Source organism: Alexandromys fortis, unplaced genomic scaffold, assembly GCF_014885135.2.
Source record: "Alexandromys fortis isolate MF-2015 unplaced genomic scaffold, M_Fortis_MF-2015_v1.1 scaffold_31, whole genome shotgun sequence".
In the NCBI taxonomy this organism is placed as follows: Eukaryota; Metazoa; Chordata; class Mammalia; order Rodentia; family Cricetidae; genus Alexandromys; species Alexandromys fortis.
The window spans coordinates 12,736,311-12,755,215 of record NW_026067974.1 but is presented as its reverse complement, the minus strand read 5'-3'; the positions used below and the strand labels follow the sequence as shown (position 1 = coordinate 12,755,215).

At 51.8% G+C, this 18,905-nt stretch overlaps 2 protein-coding genes across 5 annotated transcripts in view; one reads left to right on the top strand and one right to left on the bottom strand.

The window, feature by feature from the left end:
* Nucleotides 1–11,800, top strand: part of Stat3 (signal transducer and activator of transcription 3) — a 54,935-nt gene extending 43,135 nt beyond the window's left edge. The window contains exons 12-24 of one of the 4 annotated variants that reach the window (XM_050156828.1): nt 1,061–1,090; nt 1,182–1,275; nt 1,382–1,429; nt 3,133–3,216; nt 3,889–3,987; nt 4,083–4,218; nt 4,935–4,987; nt 5,208–5,302; nt 5,412–5,551; nt 5,923–6,132; nt 8,811–8,853; nt 9,187–9,249; nt 9,861–11,800. In XM_050156828.1, coding sequence (XP_050012785.1) covers nt 1,061–1,090; nt 1,182–1,275; nt 1,382–1,429; nt 3,133–3,216; nt 3,889–3,987; nt 4,083–4,218; nt 4,935–4,987; nt 5,208–5,302; nt 5,412–5,551; nt 5,923–6,132; nt 8,811–8,853; nt 9,187–9,211 — 1,057 coding nt within the window. In that variant the 3' untranslated portion in view covers nt 9,212–9,249; nt 9,861–11,800. Of the gene's footprint in view, nt 1–1,060; nt 1,091–1,181; nt 1,276–1,381; nt 1,430–3,132; nt 3,217–3,888; nt 3,988–4,082; nt 4,219–4,934; nt 4,988–5,207; nt 5,303–5,411; nt 5,552–5,922; nt 6,136–8,810; nt 8,854–9,136; nt 9,250–9,860 lie in introns of all 4 variants that reach the window. The other 3 variants (XM_050156826.1, XM_050156827.1, XM_050156825.1) reach the window with 3 other exon arrangements.
* Nucleotides 11,801–13,122: 1,322 nt separating this feature from the next.
* Nucleotides 13,123–18,905, bottom strand: part of LOC126510317 (signal transducer and activator of transcription 5A-like) — a 21,455-nt gene continuing 15,672 nt past the window's right edge. Inside the window, 7 exon segments of the mRNA XM_050156848.1 lie at nt 13,123–14,504; nt 16,324–16,428; nt 16,659–16,710; nt 17,290–17,445; nt 17,880–18,010; nt 18,107–18,201; nt 18,683–18,889. Of these exon segments, the coding sequence (XP_050012805.1) occupies nt 14,354–14,504; nt 16,324–16,428; nt 16,659–16,710; nt 17,290–17,445; nt 17,880–18,010; nt 18,107–18,201; nt 18,683–18,889 (897 nt within the window). The 3' untranslated portion in view covers nt 13,123–14,353.

Genomic DNA, 18,905 nt, shown 5'->3' with positions numbered 1-18,905 from the left:
TGTGGGGCAGGGGTGCATTACAAATGAGCTTAGGAACACTTGGGGATGTTGGATTTGTCCTGGATTGTGCTGATGGTTTCATAGGTGTGAATAGCACTTCTAAGCCAGCCCCATAAGGTTGTGCATTATAGGCTGTGCAATTTATTGATTATGAATTATAAATAAAATTAATACAAAAAAGGATATATAAAAAAGAGATATAATTCAGACTTGAGGGAGAGCTGGTAATTGATTTAAGAATGCAATAACCTAGAAAGGAAGAAATGTTCTAGAGCTGATCAGTTTTCCTCTACAAATCCTCTAGAACATTCTATTTGTAGGTAAATATATAGCAGTGGAGAAGCAATTTTATTTATTTATTTGCTTGGTTTTTTGTTTTTCAAGACAGGGTTTCTCTTTGAAGCTCTGGCTGTCCCAGAACTAGCACTGTAGACCAGGCTGAGCTTACACTCATAGAGATCCCCACCTGCCTCCCAAGTGCTGGGATTAAAAGCATGCACCATCATACCTGACTGAAAACTTTTAAAATAGCACTCTAAAAGGAGATAGAAACAGAAATATCCTAATATAAAAAGATAGACTAGTCAGGGACAGAGGTGGCGGTGGTTACCTGGGGACAGCGCTTGCAGCTGTGTCATGGGATAGGTGACAACAGGCCTTTACGGAAAACCCAGCATGGCTTAAGTAATGAGGAAATTTCCAGTTACCTGTGTAACTGGAAATGCAGTTGGGGCAAGCACCTGACAATGAGCTCAGTGACTCACAGGTGTCTTCAGGAACCCGGAATCCTCCGTCCCATCCTTAGTGTATCCCATGTCAGGGCTCCCCCGGAGGTAGGGACGGGCTCTACCATCCCAAGCTGAGCAGAACTGAGTTTTGTTAGGGAAAGGGAAAGGAACTATGGGATAGACACCCGACTGCGGCTACTGCTTAAATACAGTTTCATTTCACCCCTAAAACAAAACTGGACAGCTAAAGGCATTTCCCATCAAAGCAGGTTCTGGAGAGAAACAGGATCGATGACTTCCATTTTGTTAACTTTCATCTGTGTTCTTGACAGGGACTCTGGGGATGTTGCTGCTCTCAGAGGGTGAGTCCTGCCCCCTTTGTTCTCTCCGTCCAGCTTTATCCTCTGGCTGCTCGGCAGCCACTCATGTGTTGATTTTCCTCCCATGATTCAGATCTCGGAAATTTAACATTCTGGGCACAAACACCAAAGTGATGAACATGGAAGAGTCCAACAATGGCAGCCTGTCTGCGGAATTCAAGCACTTGGTAGGTCATGGGGTTGCGGGCCGGCTCCCCTGCACAGAGAGCAAGTGGCAGAGGGAGAGCTTGTGACAATCACACATGACACTTGGCTTTTTCCCCTTTCTTCCAGACCCTGAGGGAGCAGAGATGTGGGAATGGGGGCCGTGCCAATTGTGATGTAAGTTTTGTTCAGGCTAAGAACTATCTGGCTGTGTTTCCGTGAGGAAAGGAGAGCGTGCTCTTTCTCTGGCCCAGACTCTGACCTGCTGCTTCAGCTGCCGGCTTAGAGAAGTTGCCCTGGGCCAGTGTGACTGCTCAGAAGTTGCAGGTGCCGGGAGTTCTCAAGAGGAGCACTTCCCTGAGAGTTGGGGGTTGCCCCCACCCCTTTCAGCAGTGGGAAGTCCCTTGTCGAGCTGTTACCCACACCCATTTGGTAGAAAAGTTTCCACCTTGCCTGGGGCTTCCCAAAGTCCCTTGCCACCACCTGCCAGCTGGCTCCATTTTGTGTGCCTTGATGAGACAGAAAGCAAGTCAGAGTTAAACTTAAGAAATCACACACACACACACACACACACAGAGCACTCAGCAGCTGAGGCAGGGGGTCATGAGTTTGAGATTATCCGTCCTTCAGCATGCATTTGAAAGAACTGGAATTTCATTCCTAAGAGTTCATTGCTAATCCCTTATAAACAGGTGGCCGCGCTGCCTGACCTCTCGTGGAAGCAAAGGTTGTCACTTTGGAAAGCAACTTGGCATTATAAAAATGAGCATGCCCTGTAGACCAGCAGACCCAGTCCCAGATATAACAGTAACGAAAGCTTTGCAAAGGTGGACCGAGGGCAAGTACATGATCGCAGTCACCGGTTACTCCCCAAACACAGCCCAGATCTGTCAGCGCGCTAGGGAGGCACGAGTGTGACGCAGTCACAGTGCGATACTCTGCAGCTGTGACAAGTGTGGGAACTACATGTGATCACAGACCCACCTCACACTGGGGGTGGGGGGCCAGCAGCCGAAACATATTGACAGTAGGACCGCACCACGTGTGTGGGGTTCACAGCTACCCCATGTCGAATGCACATGCCTGGAGAAACACCCATGAGCATGGTTAGGAGGAGTCAGGAAACAGAGCCGCAGACAGAGCAGCACTGCAGAGGAGGGGAAAGTCACCTGGGGAACGTCAGTGGTCATGGCTTTCCGTGGGTAATGCTAGGCTCTTGCTCATGGTGGGGTGCACTCAGCATGCATGAAACCCCGAGTTTGCCCCGTAGTGTGGATGGAAGAGAGGAGGGGGAGAGAAAAGGAAGAGACTCAAATAAGTTTTCCTTCTTCCCTTCCCTTCCCTTCCCTTCCCTTCCCTTCCCTTCCCTTCCCTTCCCTTCCCTTCCTCCCTCTCTTCCTCCCTCCCTCCCTCCCTTCCTCCCTTTTTCTTCCTATCTGTCTATGGACACCCATGTGCCATGGTGTGTATGTGGAGGTCAAAGAGCCACTTGCAGGGCTGTTTTTTCCTTCCACTGTATGGGTCTCAGGGGTTAGACTCAGGTTATCAGGAAAATGCCCTTACCCACGGAGCCATCTTGCTGGCTCCTAAATAAGTAAATTAGTGGGGTGGTGTATCCTTGGATGTCCATTGCTTTCTTCTTTGTCCTTGAATCTATATATTATAAAATATTATTTATTATGAAATACATAATAAAAGATCAGGTTTGAGGCTCCTGTCCTCAAGGGTCTTCTCCTGAAGGGAGAAGGTACAGAACTGTGCCCCTGCCACTGTCCACGGCCACCTTCTTAGCGTAGTGAGGCCGTGGCACATTGCTTTCCTCCGTTGTTGCCTTTGGGAACTCAGTGTCATTCTCTGAAGACGTGACCTCGCTGTTGTAGGCCTCCTTGATTGTGACTGAGGAGCTGCACCTGATCACCTTCGAGACTGAGGTGTATCACCAAGGCCTCAAGATTGACCTAGAGGTGAGTTCTGCACAGAGCCAGCCTGTGGGCACGCAGGGGGCAGGACAAAATGCCTGGTGGCATGGACTGTTTGCTAAGCCTGTGTTTGGTTTTCACCGTCTGTCTCTGAAAAGTCCTTGAGAGCCACCCCCTGGGAAGAAAGTCCTGAGCACATGGTTAGGAAAACTGTCTTTAGTGATTGCTTAGACTTGATTTGACGAGGTGGCCAAGTGAGTCTTTGTAGCCACCATCTCAGTGTGCAGAAAATCATGGCATTTAGGTTTTGTTTTTCAGCCTTCTAGATCTTACTAAGTTACACTTGGAAAACAGTAACCCTCATGTTTGATTTCTGGCACCTCGTTTCATGGAAAGACGGAAAGATACAGATACTTTGGATTTTGGAGGTTGCCTTCCAGGTTTCTGGAAAGTCAGGGCTGGGGGCCTAGTTTTGAACCAATTAGATTTTCTAAGTCACTGATTCTGTTCAGATGTCAGTGAGTCCTGGTGCGCAGGCTGGTCATTCTTCCCCTCTTGGTGTTGAGCTGCTTCAGTCACACTCCTGCTCAGAGTCGGCATCTGGTGTGACAGGATTTTTAGTTCTAACCCGTGGAGGTGCAGCTGAAGAGGTGTTTTGGAGCTGTGAGGCCGACTTGTCAGCCACATCATTCCCTGTCTGTCCCCCATACTCTGCAGACCCACTCCTTGCCGGTCGTGGTGATCTCCAACATCTGCCAGATGCCAAATGCTTGGGCGTCGATCCTGTGGTATAACATGCTGACCAACAACCCCAAGGTGAGTCCCCGACGCCCTCTCTGAAGTCCCGGACTCTCTTGTGCTGTCTCAGCCCCCGTGTGATCATCCGCGCCACTCTCTCATCTTCTCAATAGAACGTGAACTTCTTCACCAAGCCACCAATCGGAACCTGGGACCAAGTGGCCGAGGTGCTCAGCTGGCAGTTCTCTTCCACCACAAAGCGAGGGCTGAGCATCGAGCAGCTCACCACGCTGGCCGAGAAGCTCTTAGGTGGGAGTCTGACAGCTTCCGATGGCATTCTGGTCTGGGCGGTTGGTCACTCAGGCAGGGTTTCCCAGTGGCTACCTAGGGCCTACTGCACCAGGTATATCCTAGTGTTCATTTTTAGGGTACATGGTGGGGGCGGGAAGGGTTTCTTTTTTCTTGATTGCCTTCCAAGGCACTGCTCTGACTAACCTGAGGAGATGTTTCAGTGTGCTGCAGAAGATGGTAAGAGCATGGTGTCCGCTGCCCATTTAAGAAGTCATGGGTGGTAGTAGAAAATTTTTCTTTCCTTTCAAAAAAATCTGGATTAAAAGTAGCTTTGACTACACCGGATGTGACCTAACCACAGCTGTCAGCTTGTGTGTGACGCTGGTCCTCAGAACCACACACGGCCATTTTGTTAGTGTGTGACGCTGGTCCTCAGATCCACACACCACGGTCAGCTTGTTAGTGTGTGACGCTGGTCCTCAGATCCATATACGGCAAGGAAGAACAGGAGCCCAATAGGGCATCAGTGCCAGGGTAATCCAGGGTCAGATGCTGGGGTTGGATGTGTGCGGGCCTGTTTGAGCACGTGACCATACACACGCGCGTGCACGCGCACACACACAACCATGGCACCCTGCGAGATCAAATACATGGGACAAATGTTTGCAAATTCTGTTTGAGAAATAAAATCTTCAATCGGGGCTGACATTCTTCTGTTCGTTTCTCTCCTCCAGGACCTGGTGTAAACTACTCAGGGTGTCAGATCACATGGGCTAAGTTTTGCAAAGTAAGTGATTGTCTCCTGGGAGGCAGGTCTGGAATGCTCGTTTATAAGGGAATTGTTGGGGGGGCATGGCTACTGAAAGCCTGAGCCCCTCTCTCTAGAGCTAGTAGGATCTGCCCTAGCATAGAGAAGTGTGAGGGTATTGGCAGAGTACTGAGGTTCAGGCTGATAGGGCTGGAATGGACGGTAGTGGACTTGACTTTCCCATGATTCTTTTCTCCAGGAAAACATGGCTGGCAAGGGCTTCTCCTTCTGGGTGTGGCTAGACAATATCATTGACCTTGTGAAAAAGTATATCTTGGCCCTTTGGAATGAAGGGTAAGGCTGAAACTTGGCTATACTGTGTGACCAGGTCACCTGTTCCCAGCAAGCCCGTGACAGGGACAGCCTTCTGCGCACAAACAACGTGGGTTTTCCTTGGCTCCAGGTACATCATGGGTTTCATCAGCAAGGAGCGGGAGCGGGCCATTCTGAGCACGAAGCCCCCGGGCACCTTCCTGCTGAGATTCAGCGAGAGCAGCAAAGAAGGAGGGGTCACTTTCACTTGGGTGGAAAAGGACATCAGTGGTGAGTGAGACTTTTCACCTGCCCCTCCTGTCTCGCTTGCTCCACCTGGTGGCTACTGCCAGCACCTGGCTGCTTCTTGTTCTGTGTACTGCTGCCCCCTGGAGGGCAGAGAGGGCAGAGAGGTGGCCTGCCAGTTTGTTTTGTTCGCTCCAGGGCTGGCTAATATTTGTGATTTGAATCTTATTTCCACATTCCCTTTCCTACTTAGCATGTTAATATGTCAGAAGCAAGTGCTCTGCCTGCGATTCAGCTTGACAGCCTCTCTAAAAGCCAGCCTGGTCATTGCCATGACTGTGAGCTGCCGGGTAGGGCACTCAAGGCCTCCAGCACTATACTGGGGTAATCTTTTTCCTTCCTGTGCCCCACGACAGGCAAGACCCAGATCCAGTCTGTAGAGCCGTACACCAAGCAGCAGCTGAACAACATGTCTTTTGCTGAGATAATCATGGGCTATAAGATCATGGACGCCACCAACATCCTGGTATCTCCGCTGGTCTACCTCTACCCTGACATTCCGAAGGAGGAGGCGTTTGGAAAGTACTGTCGACCGGAGAGCCAGGAGCATCCTGAAGCTGACCCAGGTAGTTGTTGATTTTCCATGGTTCTGACCTCATTCTTAGGGAAACTTATGGGGGGAGAGGGAGCTGGTGAATCCTGCTTATGGGAAAGAGCTGTTTATTGGGTACTTTGGCAGGGTGACTGATGGGAGTCAAGAGGAGAACAGAATCAGGTCTCACAGGGAGCTTGTCAGTCTGAAGATGAAAATAGACACACACACACACACACACACACACACACACACGCACACACACATAACCTCAAAACACTAAGAAGAGAAAATGAGGACAGTTCTCTGATGATTGTTACACAGTGGATTCCAGAAGCCTTGCGGCAGATTTGAGTCCAGTACACTTTGCTTTTCATGTGTTAGCAGTGCCAGGCAGTCTGAAGAAAGGCTTTCAGGGACAGCGGTTGTTAGCAGAGCTGGGAGTGTCGAGGTTGCAGGAGATGGTGACTGGAGAGGATGTGGAGCTGGCACTTAGAATGTACAGCTGTGGCAATGAGATGCATTTTACCCTGTGGAACTGCGTGAGACTGTATACTCTAGACAGAAAAATGGAAACCGTGTTGAGTTATATCTGTAGTTCTGGGGCTGTCCCCAGCATGAAGAGTCAGAGTGATCTGCTCTGAAGCCATTTAGTACTTGCTGCATTGCCTCTGTCTTCTGCCTGCTGGTGAGGAAGCCATTGTGTCTGTCTGTGTTTTCTGTGACTGTTCTTAATCGTTGCACCATGCTGAGCTCTTAGTGAGATGTGTGAGCCGGCCTCCTTGCCCTGGCCACATAGCATCTGTGCACAAATGCTCCACCTCGGCCTTCTCCGAGGACCGTCCAGTTCTCAGACTGGAGGAGTTGGGCTCGTTGACAGTTATTTTCCTGTCCCTTTGTTCTGGTGTTGAGTTCTCTTCATTCTGTGGAGGAGTTTAGCTCTCACTTCCTGTCTGTCCCTTATCTCTGCCTCCACCTTGCCTTCGGTTGGGAGATCTGTTTATCAGCCCCTCTCACACTCCTCTTTGTTCTTTTCGCAGAGGACTTTGAAGTCCAAGTGCTGGTCCTTCTGACTCATTTGCTTTCACGATCCAGGCCTTGGTCTGAGGCTGCCATCTCCATCCCTGCTGGAGCTGCCCAGAGCCAGTCCTCAGGGGCAAGGCCCTGTGCATGAGAAAGGAATCCATTCCCTGATGGGTTTGCCTGTGAGCACAAGGAGGGTGCACTGAGAGCTCGAGAGCCTGAGGAAGGGTGGGGGTTCAAATGAACCCCCGGGAGGTGGGCTGTGATGTCATCTTCCTCTGCTTCTACTGTAGGAGTGTTGTGGTTTAGACGTCACTCGGCCTCTTCCCAGGTCTTCCTTGTCTGCCAGAAGCCACCGACTGTGTTCTGGAGAGATTCTGAGCGAGCGGTAGCTTATCCAGATCCAGACAGGAATGGGCCATTTCTTTCTGGCCTCTTAGTTCTTCGGTTCCACTTGTCCACCTTGGACCCAAAGTGTGTTTCTTGATCACTGGAGAATGAAATTCTTTCTCTCTCTCTCTCTCTCTCTCTCTCTCTCTCTCTCTCTCTCTCTCTCATTCTCTCTCTTTCTCTCTCTCTGATTTATTGTGTGTGGAGGTCTTGTTGGAGGTCAGAGGACCTTAAGGAAGTCAGCTCTGTCCTTCCAATCATGTAGGTCCTGGGATTGAACTCCGTTCATCAGCTTTGGCGACAGACAACTCTAGCACTGAGCTGTCTTGCTTAACTATCTCATCTCGCCCTCGGTCTCTCCAGAGGGAGAGTTCTTGCCCTAGACAACTCTTCTGAACAAGAACAGTTGGATTTGTAGATGTCACCGTGGCCTCAGTAATTCCTATGGCTTCGTGCCGAATTAACCTGTTTCTTAGCCAAAAACGAACCTGGATTTTCATCTATGGCCATTTTTCTATGGCTTCCATCAGGTGGTTGTCATGTGTCCTGTGCTGCTATTGTCCCCAGTGTTATTGTCTCTGCTTTTCTCAGCCTACCCATACTGCTCCAGGCCTGCTGCATGCTTTGTCCAACTGAACTCCCAAGATTTCGTGCCAAAAGTCCCCAGGGCTTTCTAATGTCCTCTAACAGCTCAGTTCCCACATCTCCAACATAAACGGCAGAGATGGAAGCCAGCCAGCCCGGCCTCCCCTCCCCTCCCACACATGAGACAGAAAGCGCCTTGGCCAGGTCTCCTGGCTGCTGCACATGTGCCTGGCCCTGGGTGTCCCGTCTTCCCAGTGGCGAGGTTGTATCTTCTAGCTTGGAAGTGGCTTTGGAGCCTCTAGCATTAGCCGTCTTTGTCCTGTTGGTGTCTGGGCTGGTCACCAAATGGGGAAGTCAATTCCCAAGTATGGCCAGGTCACAGAAGAAGCCTAGCACCACACAAAGGTAGCTGAGCTCTGAGCAGGGTGGGGAAGGAACACAAAAGTTGGCAGCAGGGTAGGTGTAGGTGCTAGTGGGGCAGCTGTGCCCAGAAGGTCTGCAGCTGCAGAAAACATAAAACCCCAAATTGCGAGCACCTTGGATGTTAAGTAGCACGTGACGAGGGAGGACTGTCCTAAGGGGTGGTCAGGCACCTGGGCAGAATCTGTGTAAGGTTGGCTCAAGCCGTCTGGACCAGAGAGCCAGGTGACTTCCTCTCGCATAGTCTCAAAAGCAGGTTTGCAATCAGTTAAAGCCTGGGTTTCCTCTCTGCAGGTGCTGCCCCTTACCTGAAGACCAAGTTCATCTGTGTGACCCCGTAAGTGGCTTTCCTTCCCAGTTTTGCATTTATTTCTAGTGTCCTCAGTTGTCCCCAGGAATAGGGAGGATGTGGGGTGAGAGCTCCAATGAAGGGCTGGACGTTCCTGGGCTGTTTAGTGCTCAGAGTGACCTTGTGTGTTTAAAAGCTTGAGTTTTATTTTTTTCTGTTGGAGACCAGAGTTTGATGGCTTGTGTGTGTGTGTTTTGTTCTTTTTTTTTCCCCCTCCATTGTGTCTTGTCAACCCGGCCCTTCCCCCTCCTGCCGCCCCCCCTTCCTACAGAACGACCTGCAGCAATACCATTGACCTGCCGATGTCCCCCCGCACTTTAGATTCATTGATGCAGTTTGGAAATAACGGTGAAAGTGCTGAGCCCTCGGCAGGAGGGCAGTTTGGTGAGTGTTCGGAGTCAGGTCCCTTTGTCTGATGCCTGCCAGTACAGAACGAGAGCCGGCCATCCGCACTGGTTGGAGGCGGCTTTAGAGCCACGCTCTTCTATGGAAATGAATGGCACATTCGTGTCATTTCCCAGTAGCCACAGTCAAAACAGTGAAAAATGGCAAGTGACATTCTGTAAGCAACACACTATCTCGTTAGTGTCCGAGGAGAAGTCATTAAACTATTCCTCCCTCTTCCCTCTCCTTCCACTGAGCCTTTGAAATGTGGTGGCTTTGACACCTTGATTTGGACTAGTTCAGGTGCTCAGTGGCTGGCTATTTGTGGCGAAGGCCGCGCCTACCAACGCAGCCCAGACCTTTGCGTTAGAGAGCCGGGGCTGAAGAGGTGACTGAACTGTTCTGCAGGGCAAGGCCCTGTAAGGAGCAGGGAAGTCTGGCTTTTTCTGATCTTGCCCAGGCCTGAAGGGATAGGAGACCGGCTAATGCCAGTGCCTGACCTCTCCCCCCCCCCCCCCCCCCCCCCCCCCCCGCCGGCAGAGGGATGGAGGCTTGTGAGAAGCCGGCTGCAGTCAGGTGGCTGAACTGGCCTTGTCTCTCTGTCCCTGCAGAGTCACTCACCTTTGAAATGGACTCCTCCCCCATGTGAGGAGCTGCAGATGGAAGCTGCAGAGATGACTGAGGCGCCTGCCCCGCGTTCCACCCTTACGCAGTCAAACCCCAGATCATCTGAAACTCCTAACTTTGTGGTTCCAGATTTTTTTTTTTTAAATCTCCTACTTCTGCTATCTTTGAACAATCTGGGCACTTTTTTAAAAATAGAGAACCGAGTGAGAGTGGGTGACACGCGTTTATGTGAAGAGGAGAGGGCTCTCTAGTCTGCCAAGGGGGATGTGAGAGCGGGAGGCTGCAGGGAGAAGGGAAATGCCTTGTGTTCGGTGCCCCGCCCTCCTTTCTCAGCAGCTCAGCTCCGCTGTTGTCATTGTTGTTAGACAAGTGCCTCCTGGTGCCCATGGCATCCTTGTGCCCGTTTCTGCGAGCTGGTACCCTGGGCTGCCTGCAGCTGAGGACTCCTGGCACCGCACTTTTAACCTTGCGGATGTCCAAATAGAAGACAGGACTAAGCCCATCGGTTTCTTTTTAAATTAAAAAAAATAACGAGAAGAAGAATTACCAGGCAAACCACCCTGAAACGGCAGAGCCTTTCTGTATCAGAGATTCACAGCCTCTTTGGTGCTTTAAGCATAGAAACCCTGAAATGGTCTCAGATGAAATCTGCAAAAGCATCTGAGGCTGTGGCTTGGCCTCTGGTTTGAACACGAAGGTTAGAACGAACCTAGATATCCCAGACTCTTCATCAACTGGGTTTTATCTACCCAGGAGTTTGCTCGCCTGTTGATGAGGTTGGCCAAGGGCACTGAAAACCTCTGTCGCCCGCCCTCCCCCAAGACTCCGCACCCTGTTTCAGGGTCAGCCTGTCCTGTGGGTGCCTTACTGGGCCTAGGATCAACCTGGCTTCCTTTCCCACTTGGCATTGCTCGTGGTGTGTCCCCTTCCCGTGTCCAAAGGCCCCTGTCCTGCTTGCACTGGGAATCCTGGTTTCAGGACCTTGTGACCAGAGAGGCTGAGCTACAGGGTTGAATCTGACTTAGACTACAGGTCCTCAGCGACGCTCAGGGATTACGGCCCTTATTCTATTCGCTTGGTTCCCAGGGTACCTGTAACCACAGGACAAAGCTGACCCATAAAGCTCCAGGTCTGCCCCTTCTATGAGGGCCATACCCTTGGCCTCCCCTGAGACTGGCGATGTCTGAGGTGGAACAGGGTGCCTGCACCTACCGTGGCCTTCTGTCACCTGCTTGCCTCAGTCACTCAGCAAACCTCCTCTGACACAGGGGCATGGCTAGATTTAGCAACTCAGAGACACCATGCTCAGCTGACCAGTTTCTGGAATTCTGTTTGTTTTACTCAAATTTGCCAGTGTCTGAATTAAGGGGCTGAGGACATTGTCTCTAAGACAAACTGCTCGCCCTGGCTACCCCTGGCCTTCCGCTTTGAGCCAGTCACTGCCCTCCTTTCCCCAGCTGCATTCTTTAGTACACAGTAAGCTGAACTCAGAAACTGAAAGGTTATTTAGGAAGGCAAGGCTTGGGCCTACTGACGACTTTAGATCTTGGGGACCCAGGGAGCAAGGGCTTGGTCTTCTCTGGGGCAGGTGTTGTCAAGGCCCCAGCTCTGAGAAGTTACCTGGGTGACAGCTCCAAGGACAGCAGAAACTCGCTCTGCGGAGTCCTCAGAACTGCCCACTTTCCCTCCTTTGTCCCTGCCTGTCCCAGCCTAGCCTGACCATGCCTGCAGATTGCTTCGCCTCTCTGTACAGTGGTTTGTATTCTATCCTGGCCACTGCATTCAAATTCCAATGTATACTTTCTAGTGTAAAAATTTATATTATTGTGGGTTGTTTTGTTGTTGTTGTTGTTTGTTTGTTTGTTTGTTTTGTATATTGCTGTAACTACTTTAACTTCCAGAAATAAAGATTATATAGGAACTATCTGTGGCAGTGGGGCCTGGCTGGCTGGTGGGACCGCCTTTGTCCGGTGAAGCTGCTCTAGGAGTATCAAGGGAATAGCAGCCCAGTTCTGGGGCTGAGCTTTCGCCTGCTTCTCATTGCCGAGGCCATGCAGCGCGCGCACACACACACACACACACACACACACACACACACACACACGCCCGTGCATCTTATATCAGCTGCCATCCTCCAGAGGAGGCACCAGGAGCCAAGGGTCATAGTCCAGTGGCAAGAACGAGTCAGCGTGGCCTCCTCCCTCTGCCTCCCAAAGCTTCTGTGTTTGTTCTGGAGTCAGATAAGCTGCCTAATGGAGGGCAGGAGGGTTGGGGTGTAGACCCAGGCCTCTCGTTCCACAGTTGGCCCATTATCGCTTTCTCTTCAGTTCCATCAGTGGGGACAACTTGCAGACACTTCCCTGGCTGGTGGCTGCAGGGCCCCTGGGCAGTCAGCACTGATAACTCAGAGAAAGGCCACAGACACGGTGCCTGCTCTCAGCATCTCCCCACCTACTCCACTCACTGCGCCTCTGTACCTTGGAGCCCAGCCCACAGTGCCTCTGTGAGAGAAACCAGCACTCCCCTACAGAGATGGAAGCTGAGATTAGCTTGCGGTGCGGGGGCAGACCCTGCCTCCCACCCCCAGCCTCCCTGGGGCCCTGGGCCTCACTAGGGCAGGCTGTGAACTGAGCTCCTGCACCCTGCCTCGCTTTGAGTTCTGAGGTAACCTGTCATACAGCTCCTTGTGCCCCAACTCTTAACCCAAAGTGTGTGCTCCTGAATCCAAGGCCCCAACCACGGGCTCTGAACTAATTTGTACATGGGTGCTGAGATCCAGTTAGGGCTGTCGTGGTCAGCGTCCTTTATGCTCAGGCCACCACAGCAGTTGGAGGGTGCCACCTGCTGGACTCTGGGAAGAGGCCAGGGGAGGATGGGCTATTGTCCAGGCTCTTTACTGCCCCTGGCCACAGGAAAGTGGGCGATCTCTTTGACACTGCCCTCAGTGATCCTTTACTGGCATCCTGAACTGTAGCTCTGCTCTTCCCATGCCTCTCTCCCCTAGTTATTCTTGCACCTTCTTTCCCCAAGTCCTTGAGCCCCTGCTTTCCTGGGCATGCTTCCCTGAACACACACTCACACACACACGTGTGCACACACAGTTCTTTAGCTTTCTGACACCATTCTAGGGCAGCAGCACCCTTGAGATCACAGCAAAGGGAGTAGAGGGTACTCCAGGCTAAACTGGGAATGGACCGACTTCAAAGTCCATCACTCCATCACCCACTAAAACAGGAGGCAGACTGGTGAATCTACCAAAACAACAACAACAAAAACTTTATTCAAAAACACTGTTTACGTACATGTGAGGCCTATGTACAAAGTATAAAAAGAATCGCTCGGCTCATCCTCTGCTGCTTTCAGAGAACCTGAAACCAGGCTCCTAGTCAGCCAGCTCTGACTGCCTTGTCAGAGCCTCAGAGGGAGGAGCTGGTGAGAGGCCTTCTTAGGCCACAGCCCATGATGCAACAGTGCAGGGCCTGTTCCGGGTTCTGCCTCCCATCAGAGGTACCCACCGAGTGTGCTTCTGCCTGACCTTGCAGATTGTGCTGCCTGCAGTGCGCAGCTGCTCTCTTGCTTTTCTGGCGCCACAGGTTTTTTTTTTTTTTCCCCAGGTCTCCTGGTCCTCAACATTTAATATTCCCCACCTTTCTGATAATAAGCAAGGTTGCAAACAGGAAATGAAAGGCTGAAATGTGGTCTTGCGTGCCTGTAATCCTTGCCATTCCAAAAGCGGAGGCAGGAGGATCATTTGTGGCCAGCCTAGGCTACATAGGCAGACCCTATCTCATAAAACAAATAAAACGAAAACCAACAGTGAGAAATTTGAGTCTATATGGAAGAATGAGGATATTAGACGGGGAAGAAAGGGATGGTAGGGATCTGGACAAGGCCATTGAAGCCCGTGTTCACCCTGGCTCAAAGATAAAGAGACCAAGAACCAACCTACTTAGCTCGGTAGCCCTGACTCAACCCAGGGCTGCTGTTTCCATGGTTGCGGCCTAAGCACACTGAGAACTCACAAAGTCTGTGTGTTACTGAGAGTGAAGCCCAGTCTCCCTAGGGAGGGAGAGCATCGGTTAGGCTGGTACATGTGCATGCCAGCTCCATACCAATACGGGCGAGGTTTCTCGTTCAGGACTGAAACTCCAGCTCGGTTGCCTAAACCTGCCTGCCTTCCTTCCTTTTCTAGAATTGCTTCACTTCAATAGCCACTGAACTGATGAAAGACACAGGAGAAAGGTTTGTCTGGAATGAGAGGCCCAGCTCTTGGGACCTTTAGGCCTGAACGAAAAGGCCACCACTTCTTAGCCACAGACCCAGACCTGTGTGGGTAAGGCGGCATTGCCACTGCCATTGCACCAACACACACGCACGCGTGCAACACCTTCGGTATATACAGAGATACTACAGTCACACTGACGTGGGCTCTTCACATTGAAGGTGGTTTTCCAGGAGAAGTGTGGCGTTCCAGGGTTCAGGACAACGAGCCTCTGGCAGAGGTGAAGAGGCCAGCTGGTGGGGAGAGGCGGGCGTCGAGACTGTCTATGGGCCGGCGTAAGAGTTCTTCCACATGCCTGGCTACATCCATGGACTCATCCAGGTCGAATTCTCCATCTTGGTCGGAGCTGGCAAAGAGAGGGATGTTGGGGAAACTGGCCGGTCTCATGGCTCCAAGCCCTCATAGAGAGTCCTCCATCTGCTCCTCACAAAGACCAGAGTCCCATAGAGACAAGACCAGTGGCACTCTGCTGGGACCCCCACCAGGCTGGAGTAGTCACTGGCTCCTGGGAGACAGCCTAGTGCCGCTCATATCTCTTGATATCACTTCATTTCATGGATCCCAAGGAGTTCATTTTCCCTCACCTGGACTCTCCTGTAAGCCAAGGTGATTGGCCAGAGGGTTCTACCACTCACTCTGGGGTGGTCCTTCGTTTACTTGTACTACCACACCGTCCACCAAGTCACTCTGGTAGCTTTTGGTCACTTAACACTAATCCTCAGACCACCTGAAGGTGAGCATTAGGAATAAGGAAGTTTGTTCTGGGCCACCTGCAGCTAGAATCAGTGTCTAGGTCTTGGCTGGGGGTAGAGGTGCAGGCTTACTTGTAAAGCAGAGACAGGTGGATCTCTGTGAGTTCCAGCCTGGTCTACAGAGTGAGTTCGGGGCTAGCCAGGGCTACACAGACCCTGTCTTAAAGAATCAGAGCCCAGCTCCTGAGTGCTGAGGCCATTAAATAAGATCTCTTTGTGTAAGGACTTTGAAAGGAGGCTCGCTCAGACAGTTAACGGACTCTTCGCAAGTGTGAGGACCTGAGTTAAGATCTGCAGCGCCCACATAAAAAGCTGGGTGTGGCAGTGCCTGTCTGTAAGCCCAGCACTGGGAGGTGGGGCGGGCAGAGGCAGGAGGATCTTTGGAACTCATTAGCCAGCCAGCTTAGGCAAATGGATGAGCGTCAGGTTCACTACAAGACAGAATCAGAAAATAAGGTGGGAAGTAATTGAGATGTCGACCGCTGGCCTCCACGTGCGTGCACTCACACAAGCACATACGTAGAGAGCCACGTAAACACAGATATATACCATACGTACATAATAATAGCAACAAAAAAAATCCCAGAAGCTGGTGACATGGCTCAGTGACACTTGGCAACAACAAATCAATCCTGGTGATTTGAGTTCAGTCCCGTAACCCACACGGTGGAGGGAGAGAACTAAGTCACACAAGTTACCATCCCCTCCCCCCCTCACAGATATTTTTAAAAATTAAAAATACAAGCAGTTCATAATCGCCTGTCATTCCAGCTGCAGGAATTCTGATGCCCTGTTCCAGCCTCCACAGGTCCACATTTGCACGTGCACACACACACACACACACACACACACACACACACACGTTTAAAACTTTAAAATTAAAAGACTCTCTGTGACTTCCACATGTGTGTTGGTCCGACTGCAATGTGCTGCCTCCCCAGTTCCAGCCATCCAGCCTAGGCTACCTTAGCTTAGAAAGGACCCCCCATTCCCTCCTGCTCCCACCAACAACATGGCACTGTCTCAAGCCCTTCTGACAACTTAATACATAAAAATTTTACCTCACCATCTCGTTTGTGTTTCTCATGCCAATTCTGTGGGGGCAGAAACGCCTGTCACCTCTAGTTTATACGTGAGGGAACCGCGCATCCAAGAAAATTTTCTCAGGCTCACATAGACTGAACCAGGATGAGGACGGGATCCTGGTTGTCTAGCTTCAAAAAGCTCTGTGTATTTTCCTCGTCAACTTCCTTTCTTTCATTTGGGCTGGACTAGACCCTGGGCCTAGGTTGGATGGAGTCAAATCCCAGCAACCTCTGGATTCCTCTGTCCCTCAGTCCCCCAGGAGTCCAGCCTGAGGCCAAACCCCAGTTCCTCTCCACAGACCCCGCCCCCCATGAAAACAGGACTTACTTTTGTGGGTACATGTTGTAATGAGCCTGGGGGCACACTACTGGAGACGGGGCCTGGTCCATGTAGGTGGCGCTGGCTCCAGCATCTGCAGATGCATTGATAAACCTATGAAAGGAAGCTGAACACAGCCTCAGTGACCAGAGAGACCAGTGACGCCAGGAGAGGGGCTTCTGGTCAAGGGGTCCCCATTGGTCTCTGGGGACTCAGGCTGCCTATGGAGTCCTGGGTACTCTTTCCTTCTCAGAGGCTAAGCCACATTTCCCAGTGTTGGAGGAAGGGCAAGCAGAGGCTCAAGAGGCAATAGAAGACCCACAACTGGGCTCTGGACAACTTACTCGGGGACCACTTGTCTGATCTGCGGCTTCACGTATCCATCCACTGCTTTTGCTGCGGAGGTGGGGCAGGGGGAACACAGTGAAAAGGACATGTCATCGGCCCCCTGCCCACACCACCCTGGAGCTTCCCCAGGGATGAAAGTTCCCAAGGATTTCCGATAAGCCCCCCATGATGGATCCAGGCAGAGGGCCTCTGAGACCCTTGGCTTCTATGCCCACTCCTGGTTTCTTTCCTAGCTGCTTGCACGCCTGCAGAGTAAATGGCATCAAGAAGATGCAAACTCCAGCAATGGACTGAGCAGATAGAAAAGGAGAGCGATTCCGTTTTGCTCCTCTATTTAACTTGGGGCGGTCTTCGGGGGCGTGGGAAGTGGCGAGAGCTGCCGACTAGAGCGCAGGAAAGTAACTTTGGTGGGAACGACCCCCTGCTTCTCTCTGGACAGTTCTGCCTCTTCTCTGCGTGCGGATGTAGAATTGAGGACTTAGCTTTCTACTCAGCAGAGAAATAAACGGGGGGGGGGGGCAAGGTTCACTTTCTCTTCCCAGGTGTGAGCGCTGAAACCCCCCATGCTGAAATCCAAAGCCCACAGAGGAGATGCCCCTGCTCAGCCCTCCTGGCAGCTGGACGCACCAAGTATAGGAGTGTAGTACTTGGCAAAGACCTCATCCTTGGGTCGGTCTGGGAACACATAGATGAGGTAGCTCAGGTCCCCCAGTCGGTCAGCCAGGGATCGTATGGAGAAATCTCTCGTGGTGAATGGCTTCAGGTTCCAGAGGTTTCGGTCCGCTGTAAAAGGGACAAGTTATTTCAAGCTTGCCCTCACGAAAGGATCATGGTTGTGGGGTTGTGGGAAGGATTGCTGAAAGAACAGAGCCTTTCCCAGCATGCACTGTAACCCTAGCCTTCCTGCTCTGGCATGGGGGGCAGGGAGGCAGAGGGAGGGAGCTCATCTGGAATGTTAAGACTCAGCCAACTGGGCATGGGAGAGGTAGGTGTGTATGGCAAGAAGTTGCCGGGACTCACCAGGTGTGGAGGCAGTGGTTTTAGGTTCTGGGAGACCCACCATCTTCCTTCCCACGCCTCCCATACCTTGAGCTCAGTTTCTGCCTCTCCTGAAAGTGGGTGACTACTAAGGACAGGGGGGCTCATGGATACGAGAGTGAGGCAATATAAGACAGGGCTCGTGGGGTTAGGTGTGAGACGAGGAGACGGGAACTCACGAGAGTCAAACTTCCAGGCAATAGTGATGCCTCCAATTTCTGAGTCGCTAAAGCGCAATAGGAAGGTCCCATCGGGCTTGTTGATGAGCAGGTCGTGGGCCTGCTGCTTGTTCACAAAGCCTAAGATGGCCCTGGGGGTGTGGTACATTTGGTGTCACGGCTGGGTAAGCAGACACCATTCCCAGAGTCCTCTGCCCACCTGCTGCCCCCAGGGCCCTGCTCCTCACCCGTCATTCCAGTGGGGCTTATGATGTTTCTTCAGCACCTCCATCACCCCATCAAACCACTGCCAGAAGGTGTAGTTCCAACCTGGCAAGTTCTCCTGTGAGCCCCAGGACACCCCGAGTCACAGCGGCCCGGGAGTCGGTGCCCTTAGCTCCCACCATGCCTGCTCCCAACTCTCCTCCGAGGGTCGGGTTCTGGCACCCCCACCCACTCACGTTCTCACGCTTCTATCCAAGGGCTAGTCCTGTGAGAGGGACAGAGGCTATGAGGACTTGTGTGGGCTCGAAAGACCCACCAAGGTCAAGGTCACTCTCCCCTCATTCTTTGAGTGAAGCACAGAGAAAGTGACAAGCCCACCAGCGGGTCCCTGCTCTGGGGTTCTCTCCTCCTACTGTGGCTCACATGATGACCACGATACCCATGGCCTCTGTAGTCTGAGAGCCAACCTATCCTGATTACAGGGAGTGTGGCTGGGGTAGAGGGTCACCCTCCGAGGGTGGTAGCCTGCCTTCCCGCTAAGAGAAAGTGTGACAGGACCCTGATGGTGTCCAGCAGATGGTTGGCAGCCCGCCGCTCACCCGGTTGAACTGGGACCAGGATACGGACATGCTGTTGTAGTCATCGAGGTGGCTGCTGCTGCTGTTGAACAGTTTCTGAGCCAGGAACACCAGGTTCTCCTTGGTCAGGCCCCGGTTTCTCTGCACTTCGGCCTTGAATTTCATGTTGAGCGCTTCACACAGCTGCGGCCACAGCACCTTGTCAGGCACGGCAAACGGCACCCTGCCCTGAGAGGGCGAGAAG